General features: G+C 48.4%; 1 protein-coding gene and 1 pseudogene across 3 annotated transcripts in view; both read right to left on the bottom strand.

Moving 5' to 3' along the window:
- The window catches only part of ANTXR1 (ANTXR cell adhesion molecule 1), a 258758-nt gene that overhangs the window by 141017 nt on the left and 93771 nt on the right, over nt 1–23970 (bottom strand). For all 3 annotated transcript variants that reach the window (XM_075535944.1, XM_075535946.1, XM_075535945.1), the window contains exons 10-11: nt 17050–17148; nt 1658–1727 (exon numbers count right to left, since the gene is read on the bottom strand). In XM_075535944.1, the coding sequence (XP_075392059.1) occupies nt 1658–1727; nt 17050–17148 (169 nt within the window). The remainder of the gene's footprint in view (nt 1–1657; nt 1728–17049; nt 17149–23970) is intronic.
- LOC142430965 (ubiquitin-ribosomal protein eS31 fusion protein-like) lies at nt 22749–23220 on the bottom strand (annotated as a pseudogene).

Genomic DNA, 23970 nt, shown 5'->3' with positions numbered 1-23970 from the left:
CCATCCATCCATCCATCTATTGTGTCAAGCACATTTGTATATTTGTTGCCATGATCATTCTCAAAACAGTTGCTTTCTACTTGAGCCTTTGGTATCAGCACCTCATTTTTCACCTCTGGCCCTCACCTTCCCTCCCTCATGAACCTTTGCTAATTAGGATCGTGGGGAGGTGACCAGCCACTCAGGGTGCAGTATAGCACTGACAAAACATACAACTTTCCTCTAGTTCTTTAATGCTCCCCCCCCACCACCACCACTATCACGACCCCAATTCTACCTTACAGATCTGGCTAGACCAGAGCATGTATATGGGTACAGATAAGAGTTGAAAACACAGAATCCAGGACAGATAAACCCCTCAGGACCAATACTGAAAGTAGCTATACCAGGAGGGTAAGGGGAAGGTGGGGGGAGAAAGGAGGCACTGATCACAATGATCTACAAAAGTCTCTTCTTTCAGGCAGCCATTCAGCCTGTGGTAGACATGTTTACAGAAGGGCTGGCTTTTGTTTTCAACACCAATGTTGCCTTTCTGCTTTTCCTCAGTTGTCTCTGGGGGCCAATCCTCTTCCTTCTATTGAGTTTTGGGGCTTGCACCATCCTCAGAGTTTCCCCGATACATTTGTTGAGGAAGACCTGGCTTGAAGGGGTGAATAGCCAACGGTCTTTGCAGCCACAGGGGAAAGACCCTAAACTGGGCATCACATAGTCTGGCTCTTGGGTTGCCACGGACCCACTTAGTCTTTCTGGGCTCCAGCTTTCTCATCTCTAAGAGGGGCTCATGGTGTCCTTTCGGGGTCATTACGATGCGAGTTGCAGTGAGTTGACTCCAATCTATGGCAGCCCCACGAGAAAGAGGAGAACTGGCCTCTAGGGATTTCCTGGCTACAATCCTTCTAGCAGGTCGCCAAGCTTTCTCCTGTGAAGCTGCTGAGTTAGGTTCAAAACCACTAACCTTTTGCTTGGCAGCCAAGTGCCTAACTGTTGTGCTACCAGCATGATAACCAACCCACCCACCCACTGCCATCGAGTCAATTCTGTGGCATAGAGACCATCATTCTTTACCAGAGCTTGGTCTTCCTTCCGTGGAGCAAATGGTGGATTTGAACTGCTGGATTTACTGTTGCCAGCCCAGCACCTAACCCACGATGCTACTCGGGCTCCTTTACTAGGGTGACCAGGTGAGGTGAGGTGAGGTGTTGAGAGTGTCTAGGGAAGTCTGAGAGCTTTCTGCACCTGCAGGAGTGATCGAGCCAGGCAGACCGTGGTTTGAGCCCAGACTCTGCCGCTTACCGCTGTGTGGCTTCGGGTGAGCTACTGAAAGGGTCTCAGGCATGTCTTCTCCTGGTGTACCTACACTGGAAACACCTAGGAGTGCAGCATCCTGACCACAGGGCCCCATCTCTAAAACTAGGATAACCTGAGTACCTGGGCCCTTGGGAAGTTGGGGGCAGGACGTGCGACCCTCTCTGTGAAACACGTATCCTCGTGCTGGACTCCCGGGGACTCTCATTACCCAGAGGGCTCTGGAGAAAAGCTTGCTAAGGTGGTGAACTCCAAATACCATGATCACGTTTTCTTTTCCCTTGGTCTTGTCTACCTCTTCTTTTTGCCCTGGCTGTGAGGTTCAAGGTTCAGTGTTTGGGGGAGAACTTACATGCCAACTTCTTTTAAGACAGGTGCCGGACACAGCAAGTAAGTGTTTTCCACCGTGAAAGGCTTCTCATCTGTGAAAAGGGATTCATTAGGTTAAAAGGAGCGAGGCCACTTTACAGTGTCATGTTCAGCGAGCCCTAGAGGCCCCAAGTCCAAAGAGACACCAGCAAAGCAAATGACTTTTGTCATATACAGGTTGTTTTTTTTGATAACTGATAGAACCATTGAATTGTTTGATAGGCAGATGAAGTGCCAATGAAGCCATTAAAAACCAAGCGAGCAAAATAAATAGGTAACAGTATGGGTGCCAATTAAACAGCCTCCACCAGCCAATTCAGTAACGCTGGACATGGTCATCATGACCCCGGCTTTCTCTCACGCTGAACGGACGCTCAGGGGCCCTCAGCATCGTGGCTTGGGCGCTCTCCTGCCTGCTCTTGTCAGCCACCCACACAGTTTGGTCTCCAAACATCTGCCCAACCCTGAGACTTCAGCCAAGTGGGATCATACAATATCTGTCCTTTTGTGATGAACGCGTTCCATTCGGTGTCATGCTTTCAACGCTCAGCCACGTTGTGACAGGTACCAGGCTTTCTTTCCAGACCGAGTCCCAGCAAAGAACTTCTTGTCATTAAAACAACACACAAACCAACCCAACTCTCCTGAGACTCTAAGGTCCATTGGTGTTGACCTTTAGGTCTCCTGTCTCAATAGCAGCCCCCAGATCACGGAAGCCCAGTGGAGTGACTCGCCGTGCAAACAGGTGTCAAACTCTTCAAGGCAACAGACCAGGAATCACGAGGGAAAAGCAAACAAAGGAGATGGGTCCTCAGAGAGTTTCTTGTCTAAGCCCAGAAGCCACATCCATGTAAAAAGTTTGTTGGTAAATGTAGGAGGTGGCTAAGCCACAATATCATTTAAAGTGTTGACAGCAAGCAGGGAGTCAGTTCCCTTAGGTGTGTGCTGTGGTCAAGTCATGGGGAATCCACAACTGGAGGGCTTCTTTGACAGGGGTTCCGGGAAGAGGTGTTCCTGCTGGAAGGAGAGACATAAGCAAAGACAGGGAGTCCAGAGAAGAAAAAAAAACAACAACAATGGTGTAGGGTAGGCTGTAAGTAGGATTTGGGAAGATCAGTATAGGAAGAAGTTGGATTGAGTTCTTTTTGTTGGATGGAAGGATGTGGAGATAGTTCTATAAGGTGTGTGTCGGGGGGACTTGGGTAGTGTTTGAAGAAAAACTGAAATGATACCTTTGGAAGTGTTAACAGATGTTGCTGTAAGAGATGGATTAGCGAGAGAGCAGGGACTCTGGTACAGAAATGAATGATGGGAAAGCCCAAAGCTGCTTTACTGACAGGCTCGCTAGGTGCTTCACCAAGTCCAGGGACAGGGCTGAAAAGGACTATCTTCAACAGGCAACAGCCATTTCGCCAAGATGCAGCAGTTAACGGGCACCGGCTCTACACAAAGGAGCTCTGGTGGCGTAGCGGGTTACACATGGGGCTGCCGACCACAAGGTCAGTGGTTCAAACCCACCAGCTGCTCCATAGAAGCAAGATGAGACTGTTTGCTCCTACAAAGATTTAACATCTTAGAAACCCAAACAGATTCTATCCTAGAGGGTCGCTGTGAGTCAGAATTGATTGGAGGCGGGACAGGCAGCTTTCCCACAGGGCTTGCACCATCTTACAGACCCACCGGCAGCGCAGCGCACGGGGCTTCACTGTCTCAGCTGTTGACTTGGTGGAAGCAGAAAAGCACTCACACTGAGGCTAGCCAAGGCAATAGGGTCAGAAGATCGAGCCTGTGTCAGTCATAGACTCCGAGTCTACGTAGGGGGACTTTTGAGGGTATTTTTTTTCCCTAAAAGGAATAAGTGGATCATGGATTATTGCAGGAAGGGTGAGGGTGCATGGAATTCAATTATGATGCATACGATTACACTGTAGGCACCCTCCTGGGGCAGCGGGTTCCAACTGTCGCCCGAAAGAAAGGTCAGTCATTTGACTTCCTCAGTCTCTTGTTGGGTCAAAGATAGACAGTCTGCCTCTGTAAAGATGTTGGCCTTGGAAACCCCAATGGGCAGTTCTACTCTGCTCTATGGGGCCGCTATGCCTGGAGTCAACTCCATAGCAACTGGGGAAGGGGGTCCACAATGACATGATTAGCTAAGACAATGGTTTCAAACATACCGATGATCCCCAAGATAGGGCAGGACCAATAATAATAATTAATAATAATAATAGTTATAACAAGGTATCTATCCATGATGGCAGCTAACAGTAATGAAGGGACCACCATGTTGAGATTAATGAGAGCCGCTAAGCATGTCACACGCATCAGATCACACTCTTTAACCTTCTAGCACTGGTGTGGAGCCCTGGCAGCATAGTGGTCACGAGTTGGGCTGTGAGCCTCAAGGTCAGCAGTTCAAATCCTCCAGCAGCTCTTCAGGAGAAAGATGGACCTTTCTACTCCCATAGAGGGCTACAGTCTCAGAATCTCACAGGGACAGTTCTACCCTGTCCGAGAGGGTCGCTATGAGTTGGCATCGACTCGATGCTGAGAGTTTGGAGTTCTTGGAGAAGTGGTGTGGGTTGGATTGTTGCTTTCATTTCAAGGGTGAGGGGTAGTCAGAGAGTCGAGTGCCCTGTCCAGTCATCCACAGGAGGTCCACACCCAGGCTGCGGACTGCGGTACTGCCACCCTGCTCTGAGTCCCTCTCACAGTCACCCTGTGAGCAAAGGCAGGGCAGGAGTCGTGAGGCTGGTGGATACGGAGGCTCAGAGAGGCAAAAGTGGCCCTTGGTTTCCCAGCAAGTCAGGGGCCAAGCCAGGACTCGAAATGATTTCTTTGGGGTTTTTCCCTCACCCAGAGACTCTCTCTTCCTGTAAGTGCTTATGTTAGACGGGTAGGGATGGGTGTGGCTACCAGAACCTTTTTATTTTCTCTTACCCTGACGTATCCTATAGCTCATGCCTAGTAATAACCTGGAGGACAGACCTCGGCCCAGAGAGCCGGCCCATAGAGCCACAGGCCAGCCAGAGGCCAGCTGCAGACAGCCTCGTGACCTCTGGCTGCATTGTGTGGGAAAAGCAGGGTCAGGCCGAGAAGGCTGACCACACTAGCATGCTGCCACTGGCCCTGCAGGAGCGGCTGGTGGTCCCACGTTCCCGCGTGACACCATGGTGACATCCGGCACTCTCTTAAAACCTAGAGGGCTGGATGGACCTAGGCCAAGTAGATGCTTTTTCCCTGCTGCCCCTCACCCTGCCCCCCACCCCCTTCCAGTTTCCTTGCCTGCTGGTGAAATAAAAGATTTCTGGAGCCGAGCTGGGCAAGCGCTCCCTGGAAGGCTGGGCAGGGAGACCGAGCCGAAGCGGGAGGGCAGCCCCATCATCCCCTGGTCACAGGGTGGCCATCAGTCTGCAAGGCCTGTGGGCCCTGCTGGGCAGAGCTGGCATTTTCTGCTCGGAGAGGGATTGTTTGGTTTGGAGCCTGTTTTCCCGTTACCACAAAAATGAGTGACTCCCCGCTCCCCCTCTCCAAACAAAGGAGGGTTATTTGGTTTCCATAACTCGGTTCATCTGACTCTTTCCTGGAACGGCCACTTGGGACGCAGGGTACAAAGTCCTCCTCATCTGCTCCTTGGCGGGGCTGCGTTTGGCATGGAGGCCGTGCCAGCCACTCTGGAGCCTCTGCCAGAGCTAGTGTGTCGTGACAATGACGGGGCTATAAACTGCTCCCAGGACAATGGAGCCCCCCCCCCACTCCTCTGCCCACTGGGGGGCCACTTCACTGCTCCTTAGCACGAGCGAGCGGGCAGTGGAACTGGAGACCAGGAGCTCAGACTTGTCACTTGGCTTTTGTTTAGAAGTCAGGGGGGAAAAAGTAGGGAGGAACAGGAGTTGGAAACCAGAAGCGAAAGGGCGTTTTTAGATGAGCCATACATCTGAAAACCCTGGCCTGTAGCCAGCGAGATTTGAAGCTTCAGCGCATACCCACACGACGGGTATGGCGCGGGCTTGAGTTGGCGCTGATGAACGGAAACCCCCATGGAGAACTAACTGACCAATAGGGCTGCCCGGTCTCGCACCATCCCCCTGGTGGCCGACGTGCTGCAGCCCACTGTCGCTGTCCCAGAGAGGGGACCCATCCTGCAGTGCTCTATTGCACAATGTCCTGTTGGGATTCACTGGGTTTTCAGTGGCTGACTTTGGCAGTAGACCACCCGGCCTTTCCTCCTAATCCGGGGCTCCAGGGAGTCTCGTCCACCCTGGGTGACCCTGCTGGTACTGGACACACCTGCAACATAGCTCCCAGCATCGTATCCATGCGCAAGTCACCGCACTAGAACATGATGGACGCACTGAGAGATGGACGGGGAAGCCGCAGACAGAGCTAACCTGAAGCACTGGTCCACAGGGGTCTGGCAAGCAGCTTCCTTTAAATCAGGGGGTGGGGTGTGTGTGTCCATGAATAGCATTCACACAACATGGCCCAGCCTCCCAGAATTGAGATATGGGTCCAGAGACTACAGGCGGGCCAGTGTAGACTTCAGAGTCAACCAGACCCGGATTCGAATCTCAGGGCTTCCTCTGACTGATGTGGGAACGGGCACCCGCTTTTCATTCGTCAGTGGTCATGACGACGCTATCACTGGATAGTGGTGAGGATGGAATAGGAGCGAATTAAAATACAAGCCACCCTAGCTGACTCCTCATAAGGTCTCAGTACAAGTTGCTACATATCAGACAAGGGCTTGAAAATAGGTCATGGGAGGCTTACACTTAGAAGAGATAGAGAAAAAACGTTGAAAAGGTCTAATTATTTAATTACACTGCTCTACCCCACAGCCAGCTTCCGGGGCTTTAGGATTTCCCAGTGAACTGGAAAGTTTTAGCGAATGGGAGCCAATAGCCAGGACCTTCCAGGAGGGAGGAGAGGCACGACTTTGGGGACAAGGGACTGGGGCCGAAGGACCTTCTGGTAACATTCCAAGTCCATGGACGGCATACACGGTTGGGTTCTCAGCTGCTAACAGAATGGCCAAGGAGCCCTGGGGGTGCTGTCAGGTAAGCAAAGCAGGTGGTTCCCACCCACGGGGTCACTCTGCTGGAGAAAGCCGAGGTTGTCAGCTCCTGTCAAGAATTACAAAGCCAAGCACCACGCAGTCTCACTGGGAGTGGAAATCCACTCAATGGCAACAGGTTTGGGGTTTGTTTTATTAACGGAAAGGCTGGCAGTCTGAGCCCACCTAGGGATGCTGTGGAAGAAAATGGCTTTCTGCAAAGCAGTTCTGTGTTGTCACACAGAGGGAGGGTGTCTCTGGGCCCAACTTGAGTTGGCAACAGCTACCGTATCTACTCAAGTATACGCTGGGTTTTTCAGCACATTTTTTAATACAGTTTTGTGTTAAATTAGGTGCCTCACCAGATATTCGGGTTGGCTTATACTCGAGTATATACGGTACTTTAAGGATTAAGCTAAAGATTCTTCTGGGGAACCCCGGGCTCTCTGTGAGTTCACGTTTCCAGAACCACACATCTGAATGTGGGCCTTTCTGGGTATCAACAGTAAGTCGATGTAACTCCTTTCAGAAACGATGAAGGAGGTTCCCAGAATTCTTTCCTGCCCTTGGTCACTCTCTAATGGATGTGGGGTAAAACCAAGATTAAAATTCAATAACCCATTCAAACTCCAACAGAGAGAATCTTTTTATAAGGCTGATTAAATAACTCAAATACTTTCCAAGCCTTGGCAATCTTCTCTTGAGATAAATATTTATTTCTGGCCAAAGGGGAAAGAGAAGTATCTCCTCAAGTTATCGGAGGGGGGATGGGGAGCTCGCTGGAACCCTGCAAGAGCTGATGTCAGTCCTGAAACGTTGTTCACATTCCCACGGCGACATTGGCATTAGGGAGGGGGAGAAACAGTGGAGTAAGGGGCTGAATGAGCTCACCCCCTCTTTCCTTAGTCTCCCCTGGGTCTAGGGAGCATTTTCAGGGCATCTCAGTGCCAAGTATAACTGTTTGGCACCAAATTATCAGCCGGTTTGGGAATGTGTCTCCGAAGGAAGGGAGCACAGGCAGGCTACAGTTAGGGTGGCATTTCTTGTTGCCGTCACTAGTGACTAGTTTTTTTTTTTTTTTAAGGTAGTCTTTTTAACAACTGCACAAAAATCAGGGGGAAATGCAATCCACTAGCGCTACAAGTTGGGGAGAACTTTCCCCACTCCAAACAGACAGGAGGTGGCTGGCTGCCTGACCCAGGCTTGTCTGCCATGATCAGGAACATCCCACATGGGAGTCTCACTGCAAAGCTGAAGGAGACCTCCTGCCAAGAGTGGGATGTGCAAAGGACGCATGTGGATCAGGCCCTGGCTGGGAGGTGTTTTCAGAGATGAGCGAGATCACAAGTCTAAGTGCTCTTTTGATGGAAGATGTGAAAAGACATCAGCAGACAAAACAGGAAGCATGGCTTCTAGTTAGAGACACTGAACTGTGTGGTCAGACAGGTCAGAAGGAGCAGAAATAAGTCAAAACAGAATGGGAAGTAGGAAAGCCCAGGTGGGTGAGGCCAATAGAGCAAAGATACTCAGAACTCAGCACCACGCTGAGCTGGCCCTCTTGTGCTTACCGGAGACCAGAAGGAGGCCTTTCAAGTGGTACAACCCAACCGGCCACCATCATTGTACTTAGACATGACCCATCTCCCTCCCTGCTCTGTGTCCTGGCCCAATTGGCTGGAGTTATGGTAGAGTCTCCTTGGAAGTTCCAGCCAGCTAGTAACCAAGAGACCAGGGGATGAGATTGGCCAACAGATTCCAGGTGTGTCCCCCTGGTCTACACCTAATAATTGCAGTTCCTACAGCTGGCATGGGAGCCCCCAGGCAATTTTTATGATGATGATGAATTTTTTGCTTCCTGTTCTTTGGACCAGGCTGGAGTAGGGAAAGAGCAGCGAGCACATTAAGAGCTTGGGCCAACCTCCTGTGGGCTACGTAACCTTGGGCAAGACTTGTACACATTGCCATAACTCGGGGTTCTTATCGCGTTAGTGTGAGCTCCGGGCATCTTGAGGCAAGCACTGTGGCCCATCAGGTTTTCCATAGGTGGCTTTCTTTGCTTCGAAGGGGCTCTGGGTAGGCTGGAGCAGTCCATCTTGAGCACGTTCACTGTTTGCACCAGCCAGAAAAATACTCATTTGAAAGGCTGTACATTTAATGAGATGCGAATGATAGTGTTTCATAGCGACAGAGATGACATGCTGTAGAAATGAGACGTGCCCTCCTGCTGGGGGTCTGAGAGGAGATGAACTGACCCAAGCCAGCCCTTCGAGGTGAGGGCAGTCTTGGAAGGAAATGAAATGGTTCATTTGGTCAGCGTGTGAGCACGCAGCTCTAGATTCCAGATGAGATCATGGCCCCAGAAGGAGAGCAAGTCAAGGTGAGAGGTCATGAGTCTGCTCTCGGTGGAGGACCAGGATGTTCTCTAGCAGTACTGCTGGGTCCGCTTCTCTTGCTGGGCTGACACAGCGCTCAGTCCCACAGGGAGCGCTGGCCTCCACAGCTCTGGGCACGCCAGCCCTTAGAACAGGATGCAAATGATCTTCCACCCATATTTAATTTCATCTTTATGAATTACCAAAAAAAGTAATTAAAATTCTTTGTCATCCTCCCACTGGTTAATGCTTTGGGAGTTATGTTTAAAAAATTTTAACAATATATTTGAATATAGAGTATTTTTACATCATTTGGATCAGTAATATTTTGGTATCTGGTGTCCGTCTCTGTCAGGGCAATTTTAGGCATTGCAGGAAAATGAAAGCTAAGTAATGGCCCTTTGGGCCCTTGGAAAGTATTTCTCTTCTCAAAAATAAATCCGCTCCCCAAAAATCTCTCTACTCTTGACATTTATAAAAGTTACAAATTACCTTCTAGGCAAAGCATCAGCCTTTGAGAGTTTTGTAATCCTGAGGTCAGAATCCGTGCTGCACTTAAGACAGCTGTAATTTGCTGAAAGTAAATATATGTTTTAAAGCTTTGGTTTTACTAGGCGGAGGGCAACTCAGGATTCATACACAAGGTATGTGTGTCCTGACCCACAGGCTTGGAGCTGTGCGTAGTAGGTCTGGAAGAATTTCCCCCTTGGAATTGAGAATGAAGGATAAGACCTACCAAAATGGCTAAAGCCTTCTGTAGAAGCATGGCCCTCCAAACTTACCCCGCAGCTCGGAGGAGAGGTGGGAGGGAGACCCCTGAGAGCTTGCTTGGGGAGCTGCTGTGCTGTGCCTGTGTGTTTTGAGTGCCTTCCAACCTCGCATCTCCCGGCACGACTTCAGACAGATTTCTGCTGTGATCCACACGGTTTTAAGCTTGCTAACACTTGGAAGTAGACCATCAGCCTTTCTTCCTAGTCTGTCGTGGTCTGGAAGCTCTGCTGAAACCTGCTGGTGACCCTGCTGGTATTTGAAATGCCTGCAGTATAGTTCCTAGCATTGGAGCAACCAACGCCTAGCAACCCTGTAGGACAGGTAGGACGGGTTTCTGAGACTTCATCTTTACGGGATAACGGCTTTCTCCCAACTATTCTGTTCAGAGCCCACGTCACCAAGTGCTGACACAGCTCCCTCTCAAAAACTCACTGTCATCACGGCAATTCTGACCCATAGCCACCCCGAAAGGCAGAGTAGAGCTGTCCAGGTGGGTTCCCAAGGCCATACATCTGAACGGGAGCCAAGAGCTTCATCTTTCTGGTGGGTTTGAACCATCGACCTTGTTGTTTGCAGGGCGAGATGTAACCCGCTGCGCCACCAGGGCTCCTTAGGTGGGTTTTAATGATCTCTCAGGGAGCAAGACAAGGCCAAGATATAACCAAAGATCGAGTTCCCAGGTAACCGGGCAGATTATTTTAAAACAAGCATGCTGGACCATCTACACTTGAAGAAGCACCGTCTCTCTTTGCCTGGCCTGGGAAGCTTCCTCTTAGAACGACTTTCATGACCCATGCTGTTGGACAAAACGTCCTCAGAGGAGCCAGCTGGTTCTCCGGATGTGGCTCCTTGAAACACCAGGATAGGCTAGCCCATCTTCCACTACCGCATTTATGGAATGTCCATTTCTTAGACAGGGTACATAAAAATGGGTCCTTGCCCCAGCTTCCACCTCAGTGTCTCTTTTTCAGCATCCCAGTCTCCCTGCAAATGGACTTCCAATGAAAGCGGATCTTTCCTTGGCACAAGACGCTGAATACCAAAGCAGGAAAAAGGACAGCCAGAACAAATAAAGATTGTGTGAAGATTTCTACGACATTTCCTTGGCCAGGCGTGAGTGCAGCCCGTTCACTGGCAAACCAGCCAAACCCGAACCTGAAGATGTGTGCGCAAGGCCTAAATCATTCGCAGTCATTTTGAAATTAAAATTTTTCATTGCAGTTGTGTTTTTACGATTGTCCTTACATCAGGGACACAGGTTGGTGGTAGGAACTTAGAAAACCAGAGATAGAAGAAAACGAATAGAGACCTCTCAGAGGTAATTACTGTCAACCTTCGATGGACATCCTTCACAGCTCTTTCTCTCTGCAGAGGCATGTGCGCACACCACACAGAAAGAGCATCGAGGTAACTTATTGTATGCTGCTCTAGAACTTGTTTTTCAATGCATCATTCTATATTATTAACATCTTCACATCGGTAACTACTCTGCTGTGATATGACGTCAAAGAAATGAGTCACATTCTAGTTCAGGAGTGAGGAAAAATTGATATAACACACTCCCCATTGTTACACATTTTTGTCTTACCCTTCATTCTTTCCCTTCCTACAGAGCTATTGTTTATTTGTTTTTTGCTACATCCCTGTAGCTAAGTCTTTGCAAACATCCCCAGGCATTTCCCTGGAAGGCACTGAGATAGAGATTCTGGGTCAAGCTGTGTAAAAGTGGCTGATTCACTTTGAGTTTCCTTCCGATAGATGACAGTGGTTTTTCACCAGCGATAAGTGGCCCCACTTGTTGCTCCATCATTGCCAATACTAAGCGTTGTATCCTGTTCATCTCTGCCAATTTGGTTCAGCAGCAATGATCATCGGTGGATTGATTTACATTCATTTGGTTACATTGAACATGTTCCCATTTGCTGATTGACCATTATTTTTCTTATAAACTCATGTTTCCCATCTTTTACTCACTGAGAAGTTCAATGTCTCTGGACTTTTAGATATCTAGACCGAGATCACGGATCCCTTTCTTGCTATATTTCTTGAAATCATTTTGCCAATCTTCCCTTACCCTTTTAATCCTCCCACCCCCTCACCGCAACAGAGATATTTAAAAAACGTGCTTAATCTCTCAAAATTTTCCTTGTGGTACCTCCTTTTAGTGGAGTGCTTCACAACGTCCTTCCCACTGGAGGGCTGTGTAAGCATTTATTTTTGTTTCTTCCTAGAAATTTTAGAGCTTCATGATACATTTAAATTTTTAGTTCATCTGGAATTTGTTTAGGTGTAAGGTGTGAGATAAAAATCTAGCTTAATTGTTTTTCCAAGTGGTTAGCCAGTTGTCTCAGCACCATTTCTGAAGGATCAGTTCTCTTCCCCGCCGCCAACCCCTTACCCCACTTTCTTATACCCCACAGTCACATAAATGTTTGGCTCCGTTTATGGATTTTCTTTTTAGGTTTCAACATTCAGCTTGCCTAGGGTGGCACTGGTCATACATACAGTGTTTCAATTACTGTAAAACTCCCCCTTTAAAAAATACACCTTAAAAAAATACATTTTAGAATCGGCTAGGGCAAGGCTCCACATTTTTCTTGGCTATTCTTGTATGTTTATTCTTCCATATGAACCTTAGGATCATTTTGTTAACTTAAAACCTCCCGCTGGAATTTTCATGGGGATTATATCAAATGTAAGCAATAATTTGAAGACAGCTGATGTCTTTACCAGGCCATTCTATTTCATAATAAGAGTGATACAAGTGAATTAATACTAGCAGCAAACACTGGTGGTCTGCTACCTGTGTGCCGGACCATCTTCAAAGGCCTGTCCCTTCAAACCTCACAACAACTCCTGGTAGAGTGACACCTGTCCTCCCAAGTTTACAGATAGGGGCTCTGAGCCACAGAAGTGTGAAATCCGTCACCCATGAGCACACAGACCTGTCAGAGCCCGGATTTCCTCCCAGGTGGTCTGGCTTCAGACCTGGTACTACTACCTACAAGTGCACACTGTTTCCATTTACTCGAGGGTCTTTCTATCCTTCATGGCAGTTGACAACTTTTCTTCAAAAACTTGGTTAAATCAGTTCTTATTTGTTGTTACTGTCTTTTCCCCATGATGTGTGCTAATTGGCCCTGGGATGGTTATGCAAGTGAGGTCGTTATTTGGAAATCATCCAGTTCACCAGTCTTCATCCAGCGTTGGCTCTCGTTGGTTTTCCAGGAAGACACAAGTTAAGGCGGTGGCAGTTGGCGCTCCCTTTCCTCTATGACTAGCTCTCATTCGGTTTCTTGCTTTATTTCAATGTCCAGCATAGCAGCCACTAGTGGCCTGTTACTATTTAAAATACATATGAATTAAAATTAGGGAACAGTCAAAATCCATTTTCTCAATGACACTAGCCAGGTTTCACGTGTCCTCCAGCCACACGTGACCAGTGGCTACCATATTGGTCATCACGACAGAACCCTTCCACCATCACAGAAAGCGATGGTGGACAGTCCTGCCGCAACCTTTAGGTCCATGTCAAGTAATGGTGGTGAAAGGGTTGTCCTGATTTCCCCCCACCCTGGTGGGACTGTCAGGTAAGTGTTGAAATGCTAAGCACAAGGTCAGGAGTTCAGACCCACCAGTTATTGTTGAGGCTATTTGCTCCTGTGAAGATTGAGAGTCCTGGAAATCCTACAGAGGGTGACCGTGGGTCAGGATGAACCCACTGGCTTCATGGATTACTGCTGAACTACTACCCACAAGGTTAGCAGTTCAATCCCACCAGGCAGTCCACGGGCATGTGTGTATGAATATACATGTGTATAGACCCTCTGTATCTTTAATTTTTACTAATACACTCTATGAAAGACTTGGAAAACCTTTCTCTACACCACTCTATATCTTTAGTTTTTCTTAATTCATTCAAAGACTTGGAAAATTATACCCATATTTCCTACTAGTATATCTAATTTTTCAATATGTTCTCTTATATTTGACAAATTTTCATTCATATGTCTTTTTTTAAAGTGTATTAACTGTTGCCAACCCTGAGGCTGATGGTGCAGTTAAGAGTTGGTGGTTAACCACAAGGTCAGTAGTTTGAAGCTACCAGCTGCACTGCGGGAGAAAGCAGAGACTTTATGCTCATGCACGGATTCACAGACTCAGAGACCCACAGGGCAGGTCGACTTGGTGAGACAGGGTCACTGTCAGTCTGCATCGACTCGATGACAATGAGTAGAAAACCGTCAGCTCTTCGCTTCATCCTATGACGGGCCCTTTAAGTAGTCTTTTTCCTGGTACTAATAATAGCATGCATCTTCTCCTTTTGCTACAACATATACTGCAGCATTCAGATCAGAAAGGAACAGCTTGAAGGGGGAATGTATAATAGGAAAATGAAAACAGGTGGCAATTTAATACTTGGAATCTAGTGATGGGAAAGGGAAGTGGAAAAAGCAAAGGGATTTAAATTTGATTTCTCTTAATGGAGGAATCAACTGTTAGAGTCTTAAAGTTGATAAAAATAATAAGAGCGTGCTGCATTTTAACATTTATCTTGTCTATCCTGTATCATTTCCTGTGCATATTAGTTGCGGAGCGGAAATGAATAGGTGCATTAATAAATAAAGCCATGTGTTTTCTTCAAATGGCTAGTATTTCCCCTTTACTTAGACCATTTCTAATGGTTATCTAGCTGGATTCAGGAATGCTACTAGCTGTGTATAATGTGACCTATTCACTGGCTTTCTGGTCTCCAGACTGAGGGCACTGGGAGGGAGCACGGCTGGGTTTGTGATTTAAGCCAAATATCTATCCCAACAGCTTCTCTTTCGATGTGAATCTGTGTGAGATGGGGACATTCTAAGTTTGAGCTTGCAAGTATAGAGAAGGGAAGAAAGAGAGGGGAGAGAAAGAGAACGGGCTCATTTCCTAAGAAAAATGTTTTTATGGAAAAATATGCTTTCCAAATGTCACTCTTCAAACCCATCATAAATCTTCATTTCATCTCATTTTGATGCAGCATCATGGAGCAACCTTTTAAGCACTGGAAAATAAGAGACCATGTCCCCCCCCCCCACTCACCGCCCCCACTCAGCTCTCACTGGTCTTTTGCGGGGCTGTTCTTAATGATCGGCTTATCTGGCCAGTGTTCACCTCTGGAGAACTGAAGAGCATCTTTTGGGTTAAACCCTAAGGAGTTTCTGCTCTGAGATTTGGGATGTCAAGGACAGAGAGTGAACTAAAGCAAACGCCAACGGGTTCACAATGGAGTGGGTGGGGGGAGGGAGGGAACAAAGGGAGGGTTCTGTGGGAGGAGTTAAGCCCCATTTCAAGGGGTGCATGGAGAGTCAGAATCAACCTGAGCTTTGTCACCATAGAACTGAGCTCCAGCGGGGGGGGGGGGGAGGCGGGGGGAGAGTTTGGGGGGGCTTTTTAGCATGTAGTTTGCCAGTCCTTTCCTCGGAAGCACCTTCCGGGTAGATGTGAACCTCCAGCCTTTCGGCTGGCTGCTGAGTATTTCAACACCCAGAAATGGTTGAAAATAAAAGCCTTGGGCAGGCGACAGAAAGAACAGGCTGGACTTCGGGTTGATATGAGCACATTTCCAAACATTAAGACCACTCGCGGCACGTTTCCAATGTGTGGAGCGCGTCCAAGGCCAGAAATCCCAGATGTTTACGAAGAAGCTGCTGCCTGTGTCTGCTTAAATATTCAAGTGGGTTGGAATATGTTTCAAGGCACACGCCCGATTCCTCTTCCGTGAAAACAAGAGGCGATCTCCTACATCAGGTCGTCCAGGCACCAGGCTCCATGTCACTTGTGAAGGGCAGGGTGGGGTAAGTGCTTAATCGACACATGGCCTGGCCTCCTTGCTCGTTCTGCCTCTCAGGACTGTCATGTCACAAGGATGGGAAGCGTTTAGAAAGCACACGAGGAGAAAAAATAACATCAGCTTCTTACGACTGTCCTGATACTGTTTCCATAAAAAATACTGGCTCCATCGTTGCCTGGTGGAAGGATGCCAGGCGCAAGCAGAGACTGGGCTTGCTAGCCTCTGTCCCTCCAGGGTCAGTCTGCCCATCTCTCCTGGGCAGCTATAAGAAGCATAGCTTTCTTGAGATTCAGGACCTGTTTGCCGCAGACGCCGTCTGAGGGTGCCCGTGTGATGACCATTCATTGTCCGCATGACACACACTCAGCTTCTCCCGTAGCCTTGCACTTCACAGAAGGGATCAAGTATTTCTTGACTTCTTCAAGCAGGAATCAGCCAGATTTAAAAATAAAACAAAAACTGCCTGGCCAACCCTAATCATTTGGCTTCCACCATGCCCCCCCCCCCCCCGGCCCCAGAATTCATAAGTTCAGACCATTTACGTTCACTCTTATCCTTGAGAGTCCCCACGATGTGGTCAAGAAGTGCCACGCTTCAGATGCTCCCACGAGCCAGCTCTCCACGGAGGGAGAAAGACTGATTGCAGATGCTCATGGCCACTGCCACTGTGGCTGGGGTGGGGTGGGGGTGGGGGTGTCTGCGAGGCTCCGTTATGAACTCTCTTGAATCTCTCCAGTGTATGTGTTCAAATCCTAACCCTGGGATTCCCTCGGAAATAGGACCTTGGTTGGAAACACGGGTTTCCCTTTTGTTACAAAGTAACACCAGCATAGGTAGGGCCTAAATGAAATCCCTTCTGAGTTATCCAATGCCCAGAACAGACACAGAGACCAGACAGAATGTGATGTCGGAGGCAGATGAATCTGGAACTCCAAGCATCACTGGCTACTGGAAGATAAAATAGATGAAGAAGCACCAACCCTAGAGCTACACTTTGAATTCAGGCATTTGGCCTCCTGAACTGGGAGAAAATAAACATTTCTGTTTGTTAAAGGCACCTATCTGGGATATTTCTGTTACAACAGAGTTAGGGAACTTCAGCCAGGGCTCAAATGCAGCTGGGTTCTGCTCACCAAGTTGGGCACCCATGGGGGTTGTGTCTGCCCAAAGGGGCAGGTTTTTCCCATGGGAACGAAGGCTCTGTTGCACTAGCGGTGCCTTTCCTTGAAGAAAGACTTCTCAGAAGGGAAGACCCTTTCCTGCACAGTCTCCGTGGGTGCCTTGCTGCACCAGAAGGCTGGGAATGTCCCGGTCTGCAACCCACCCCGCATCTCAGCTAGACTTACTGAGTGTGACCGAGTCGTTGATCTTGAAGCTGCAGAGCACCCTGTCCACGTTGCGGGCATGCCGAAAGCCGTTTCCTCTCACGACGACTTGGAATGATTCTGAAAAGAAGGTCAGAATGACAAGTCACATTATTTGACTCCAAATGAGAAGTCTTCCCGTTCCCGGCGGCCTTGATTCACGGCCTCCCACGATTTCACCAGACTTCAAATGCGCAAACATTAGTTTAAGAAACTAGAAGCAACCACTTTTATTGACCACAACGTTCTCGCCAGGCAAGCATAGTATTTCTTGCTTTGAATTCCCGCCATCTGGAATACCTTTCTTCCCTCTCTCTGCCCGTGCAGATTTTACTCTTCCCAGAAGCTAAGGCACTTCAGTAATGGGAACCTCTGCAGCCACGGTGGTCAGAGGGACAGGGCTCTCTCTTATTTGTCTGACATCCTGGACACTCTCTTGTCTCTCTCTTTTATCTTCCTGACATCCTGGACTCCCCTGAAAGGATTGCTTCAGAACTGGGTGTACCTAAAATTCTTGTAAAGCTCCACCCTAGGGTCAACAAGGTAGCATGTCCTTAAGAATTGGGCTGGGTTTCCTTTTTTTTTTCATCCAATTAGAATAAAAGGTCTTTGAAGCTAAGGATTGTGGTACTATGATGGACCCCCTGCCGGTGCGGAGTGCACAGCCATAGGACCCCGCTTGGGAAGCCAATCAGAGTCTTTCTCTTGGTGCGTGGGGTCAGGGGTGTTAGGCAGGGCAACACCAGTCTTTCTCTTGGTGCGTGGGTGTTAGGCAGGACAACCCCTGCTTGAATTGGCCATTGGTCTCTACTCTGAGTAGAAGAGAAAATCCAGCTCCCTGGCCTGAGCCTGCACATTCGGTTCACATTGCCTTAACAAACTCACTGCCAGCCAGTCCGTTCAGACACATAGTGACCCTGCCCGCAACCCCTTTGGGGGTCGAACCACCCTTTCACAGGGGTCGCCCAATTCATAACAGCAGCAAAATGACAGTGATGAAGTAGCAAGGAAAATAATATTATGGTTGGGGGGGGGGTGTCACCACAGCATGAGGAACTGTATTAAAGGGTTACGGCATGAGGAAGGATGAGAACCACTGCCCTAGAGAGAGACCATAATGGTCTCTGTGGGTTTTCAAGGCTGAAAGTCTTCATGGGAGCAAACAGCCTCAGCTTTCTCCCTCGGAGGGGCTGGGGACTTAGAACCAGTGACCTTGTGGTTAGCAGTTCAGTGAGCAGCCGACCACGCCCCCAGGCTCACCCTGGCATAATGCACACTGAATAAACATGAGTATGTACTTAATAATTAATTACACAAGTAACAAATGAGTACCTATGAACAAAACCCTAATAATGTGAAAACGATTTTTTTTAACAGTCCTATCAAGGAAAAGAGTCCAGTAGTTAATTGGCTGCATATTTAATGGTATTTGCTTAAGCTTGGTGGTACCAAGAATCAATGCTCTATCTTCTTTTCTTGTCGTCAGCTAAGCAAAGCTGAGGGTTGGGGCAATGCCGTGTGGTCCATGAAAGGAAATCAGACCCCAAGGCCATGGGGGTGAAATGCTCTGTCCGTGAGAGTGGCTTTGCAGCCGCAAATTGCAATCCAAGAGACTTACTGAGGAAAGGACGGGTTTGAGGACCAGCATGTGGGATTCTCACAAAGTTGAAAATATTTCTTGAGCGTACATCACCTTTGTTCCCAGGAAGTGAAGAGGCTATGTTGGCTGAGACGAAAATACCAACCAGAAAATAAAAAACAAAAACCAAGAGCGTGAATCGCGCTCTCACTGTGCACCAAGCCTGGGCTGCTTAGCGGTGGAAGCGCTGACCACACCACCCTCAGCACAGCACCGAGAGGTGCACACGAGGAAACTGACCTTAGTGATGTGAAGAAATCTTTCTGCTGAAATGGATACCCACTGTCCTGTGACGGATGGGTCATTTAGAGATGGGTATTGTGATGTCTTTTACAAAATTATTTGTTTCTTCCTCTTAGGTAGGGTTAGTGGAGCCCTGGTGGTGTAGTGATTACCTGCTGGGCTGCCATCCGCATGGTTGGCAGTTTGAAACCACCAGCCACTCCGTGGGAGAAAGACGGGGTTTTCTACTCCAGAAAACAGTTACCGTCTCAGAAACCCCAGGGGTGGGGGAGGGAGGGTAGTGAGGAGTTGGCACTGGCTCCATAGCAGTGAGTTGGGGTTTGGCTTTGGGTTTCTCATTTTCTAAGAGAGTCTAATCGATCTCGAGAGAAGCAAGACACTGACACCTACTTGGGATACTCAAGAGGTACTATGGGTGACCCACAAGTGCAAGTCACAACAGAATCTTCAGGGGCCTGAAGAGTGAGGAAGTTGAGACTCTGCCATCTTAGATGACTTGCCCAAGGTCATAAAATTACTGAACAACACCAATGGGACTCCGACCCAAGTGATTATGTGCTTTTGTTTAGATCTATGTTCATGAAAGTTAAGATGCATAACTGGCCTTGCAGGATGAGAGGGTGCACGATGACTAAGGATTTGTAGATGTATGCAGTCCCCACATGAGGAGACTCAATGGCACTGTGTGTTAAGCGCTGGGCTGCGAACCAAAAGATCAGCTGTTCAAATCCACCAGCCACTCCATGAGAGAAAGATAAACGCAGCCTCCTTCCAAGTCTCACTGCCTTGGAAATACTATAGAGCATTGGTTCTCAACCTGTGGGCCCCAACCCCTTTGGGGGTCGAATGACTATTTCACAGGGGTCGCCCAATTCATAACAGCAGCAAAATGACAATGATGAAGTAGCATCGAAAATAATGTTATGGCTGGGGTGTGGTCACCATAACATGAGGCACTGTATTAAAGGGTCTCGGCTTTAGGAAGGTGGAGGACCACTGCCCTAGGGCATTTCTACTCTAAGACCACGTTCTAGCATTACCAGTGCAGCTGCCGAGTCTTCTGTGAAAGAGGCCGCACTCATTTCTGGCTGGCCCCACCTCAGGCACTTAAGCAGAAAGACAGCAGGATTCTATAATGTGGCAATAGTAGAAAACAAGCAATGTCATCCCCTAAACCAAGGACAAAAACCGAGAGCATGAAGCTATGGGAAGTACCCCAGGGCAGAGGCAAGGGCTCCCACTCTGTGGCCTTTGTGTCAGGGCCCGCATTTGGTTTCCAGAAGAGCCCAACCCTCTGAGCGGCCAGCCTGACCGGAAGGAAGGTCAGCTCATTACATATGCAAGTTATGTAACCGAGTCTCGTCTTGTGGGTCTGCCAAGAGGTGAGAACTAGAACCCACTACAGCTAGGATACACCGATTGACCTTCGTTAGTTTGCAGGGTCCTAAGCCTGCCTCCCAGAGCAGGTAGCGCTGCATGCTGCTACGTAATCCCCATGTTGGGCCCGAGCTCTAGACGAAGGGTCTGGGGAGAGTGCACAGAGTCGTTTCCCCTGAAAATGGACTTGGCTCTCATCCTGAAGGGGCTTCAAAAAGTTCATGGAAAAATCCCATCATCTTTTAGTTCCGTTTTCTCACGAACTTTTGGAAGCCCCCTCCTACGTCCACAATGATGTATCTGAAAAAGCCGTGGTGGCACAGCGATGAAGTGGTTGGCTGTCAGTCACAGGTCAGTGGTTCGGACCCCCCAGCCACTCTGTGGGAGGAGGATGTGGCCGTCTACTTCCGTAAAGATGACAGCCTTGGAAAGTGGAGGAGGCCGTTCCACTCTCACCTGCAAGGTCATTGTGAGTTGCCTTCCACTGAATGGCAAGGAGTGGGTGTGACTATTTAGTTACTTTTGTTCTCACTTATAATGCATGCTTCTCAATGCGGCTGTGGTTGTTGGTAGATGCCATTGAATCGGTCCCAACAAAGGGCAGAGCATCTGGTGAATCTCTTCTGGATGCCTGGTGGTGCCTAACCCTGGGCTTAGTCCATCCCAAGACAAAGTCATTGAATAAATGGGTAAGTGACATATGCTGGTATAGAAAGGGCAAAATGGATTAATTTTCCTTTCATCCAATTTTATGCAAATGGATTCAGTAGTATATCATTTTGGGGCAGGTTCTGGCCTCTTTTACTAAGCATTTTGTCCATAATTTTGAGATTCATTCGTCAACATTTTGAGATGTAGCCATAGCACCGCCTCTTCCTTGCTAATTATCACTCCATTGCACACTTCCACAACTTGTTTATCCATTCACCTGTTGAACATATGAGATGTTTACAGTTTGGGGTCGTGTATAATAAAGCTGTAATGCCAGTCTTTTTTCGGACAGACATTTCCTTTTCTTTGAGGTAAATGCCTTTATGTGTAATGCAGATGTATGTTCAACTTTGTGACAAACTGTCCAAGCTGTTTCTCAAAGTGGGTGTGTCATTTTATATTCCCACCAGAAATGTATGAGCGTCCTTTCCGTCTCCAAAGAGAAATTCATATGGAAGGAAAGAAAGGCAGGGCAGCGAATAAAAATACCCATCCACAAGAGGTGATTAATGGCCAGCCATGAATGCATTGAAAAAAAAAAGAAAAAGAAAGAAAGAAATGAAACTGTTCCTTGGTCACTTGGGGCTGCTCAACTGTTCCTAGGACTGCCTTCGACTTGTGCTGACGCACCCCGTTTTATCACAGTGGGACAACCCCTCTCAGCGGGGATAATGCCACTGCTTCTGAAATGACAATGTAGGGGGCTCATTAGAACTTCCTTCCACTTCTGGAACACAAGGAACTTCGACTGCAGACCAGTTGGCAGGTCACACCCTTGATCTCAATGACTTCCTTCCTGGAGTGCTTCGTGAGTGCACTGGGAACTATTCAAGTCCGAGGCCAAGTGACACCAGAGGAAAGCGGTGCTGGGGGAAGAGATGCATGTCTCGGAGAGGAGCTAACCTAGGCCAGACCGCAGGAGGACAAAGAGTCCATTCTCTTCAGCCAATGCACACCGGCTCAAAGGTAAGTCAGAAAGCATTGCTCTGAATGCTAAATCCTTGATTAAGCAAAATCGTTAAGAGGCGAATGAAGCTGTTGTTCCTCCACTCATCCTGCATCTAGGGCGGTAGACTTCGGAAGGCCACGTTTCCTCTTTCCAGCCCTTCCCTAAAGGACGTTGTGTGTGCTTTGTGGAAACCATATTGAGACGGGAGTTGAGGCATATTTAACTAAAAAGAAGCCTAAGGGGTGAGCTCAGAGCACTAGGACGGAGGTGGTGAGGCTTCCCAACCAGTGGCTCCCAGGGCAGCTCTGGCTACCTCTGAAATAGGAGCAGGTGCATTGTCATAAAAAACAAGACCAACAAAAACACGTTCCGAGCAAAACTGTTGATCATTTTCTCACCCATGCACATTTTCACTTCTCTTTAATACTTCTTCATAGTAAGTCCTCACGATCGCCCCTTGTCTTTGGAGGACTGTCTACCAAGACTAGTTCCCCGGAATCCCAAAAACGCAGCTGCCATAACCGCCGGGCTGACTCCTCTGACTTGGAGTTCCCTGGCCCAGCAGAGGCCCTCAGAAGGCGCTGTTTGGATTGGACTTGCTTTTTCAAGCACCCGAAGGAGACAAAGACCAGAGGATTAGCGGACAAAGCCAGTCCGCGGTCACTCACTGGTCACGGCTTGTCCGGAGGAAACCCAGGCAGGTGTGAGCGGGAGCCGTAGTAGCAATAGTGTTTGTTTCATTTGGAATGTTCGTGTCCTTTATTAACCAGTACACCTGTCTCCTGGGCTGTGGAAGCTGTAGGACAGACAGCACTGGCCGCATCCTGTCTGTCAAAGGGCCTGGCCATGAAAACCCCAGCACCGCACTCATCCGAAAGACACGTGTGCGGAAGGCGGCTTATTTTGCCATTTTCACCCACCTTACAGTATTTTAAGATGGCTCGCTTAACCTTCTTTCTCTTACGCTTATTCTTCTTGGGAGCGGTGTGAGACTTCTTTCCTTCTTAGCACCACCCCGAAGCCTCAGCACAAGATGAAGAGTAGACTCCTTCTGAATGCTGTAGCTGGACAAGGTGCATCCATCTTCCTGCTTGCCAGCAAAGATCAGCCGCTGCGGATCAGGAGGAATGCCCTCCTTGTCCTGGATCTTGGCCTTCACATTCGCTATCGTGTGCGAGGGTTTGACCTCAAGAGGGACGGTCTTCCCTGTGAGGGTCTTCACGAAGATCTGCATCCCGGTGGATCAGCAAGCAGTAGCAATAGCGTTTGAGCTGGTCGAGCCTGAGTGGCATCGTGGGTTATGTGTTGGGCTGCTAACCACAAGGTCAGCAGTTCGAAGCCACTGTAGAGAGTTACAGTCTCAGACACCCACAGGGGCAGTTCTCCCCTGTCCGGTAGGGCCTCTAGGAGTGGGAATGAACTCAATGGCAGTGAGTTGGAATTTCTGAAGAACTTTCCAAGTTGCCTGTATCAGAAGAGAAGCCTAGAAACGCTCACACGGATGAGCCCGCGGCCACCTACATGTGTTAGGACAGGACCTGCCAGAACAATGCACCGCATGGTGCTAAATGCAACCAAGGGCTAGGCCTGTTTCTGGGCGCGACAACAGGGAGCAGTGGGGACTGTGGTGAACCGGAAAGAGTGCATGATTTTCGTTGTCAGATCTGAATTTTTGTGATAAGAGTTTTTAGGTGCACCTATTAGCAATAAATTTAAGTAGTGACAAAAGAAAATCCCCGCATGGATCAATAAGAACACGTGCAGACCAGAGAAGGCCTGTAGGGTGCCAGCTTGGAGTCTCTTGTTTTCAGTGGAGAGCTTCTTGGCAGGCTCTCTTTCCCCAAACAGTTCCGTCCACCATACTGACAGACATTCCTTGATTGGGGTGGTTCAGATGTTCTAACCCACTTCCCTCTCCCCATTAAGACCACCTACTAAAATGCAAAATACTTCCAGGTGTACTTTTCTGTCTCCTGCCAAAATA

This window comes from Tenrec ecaudatus, chromosome 17 (assembly GCF_050624435.1).
Source record: "Tenrec ecaudatus isolate mTenEca1 chromosome 17, mTenEca1.hap1, whole genome shotgun sequence".
NCBI lineage: Eukaryota > Metazoa > Chordata > Mammalia > Afrosoricida > Tenrecidae > Tenrec > Tenrec ecaudatus.
The sequence above is the reverse complement of the archived record's forward strand: the minus strand, read 5'-3'. Positions and strand labels throughout refer to the sequence as shown.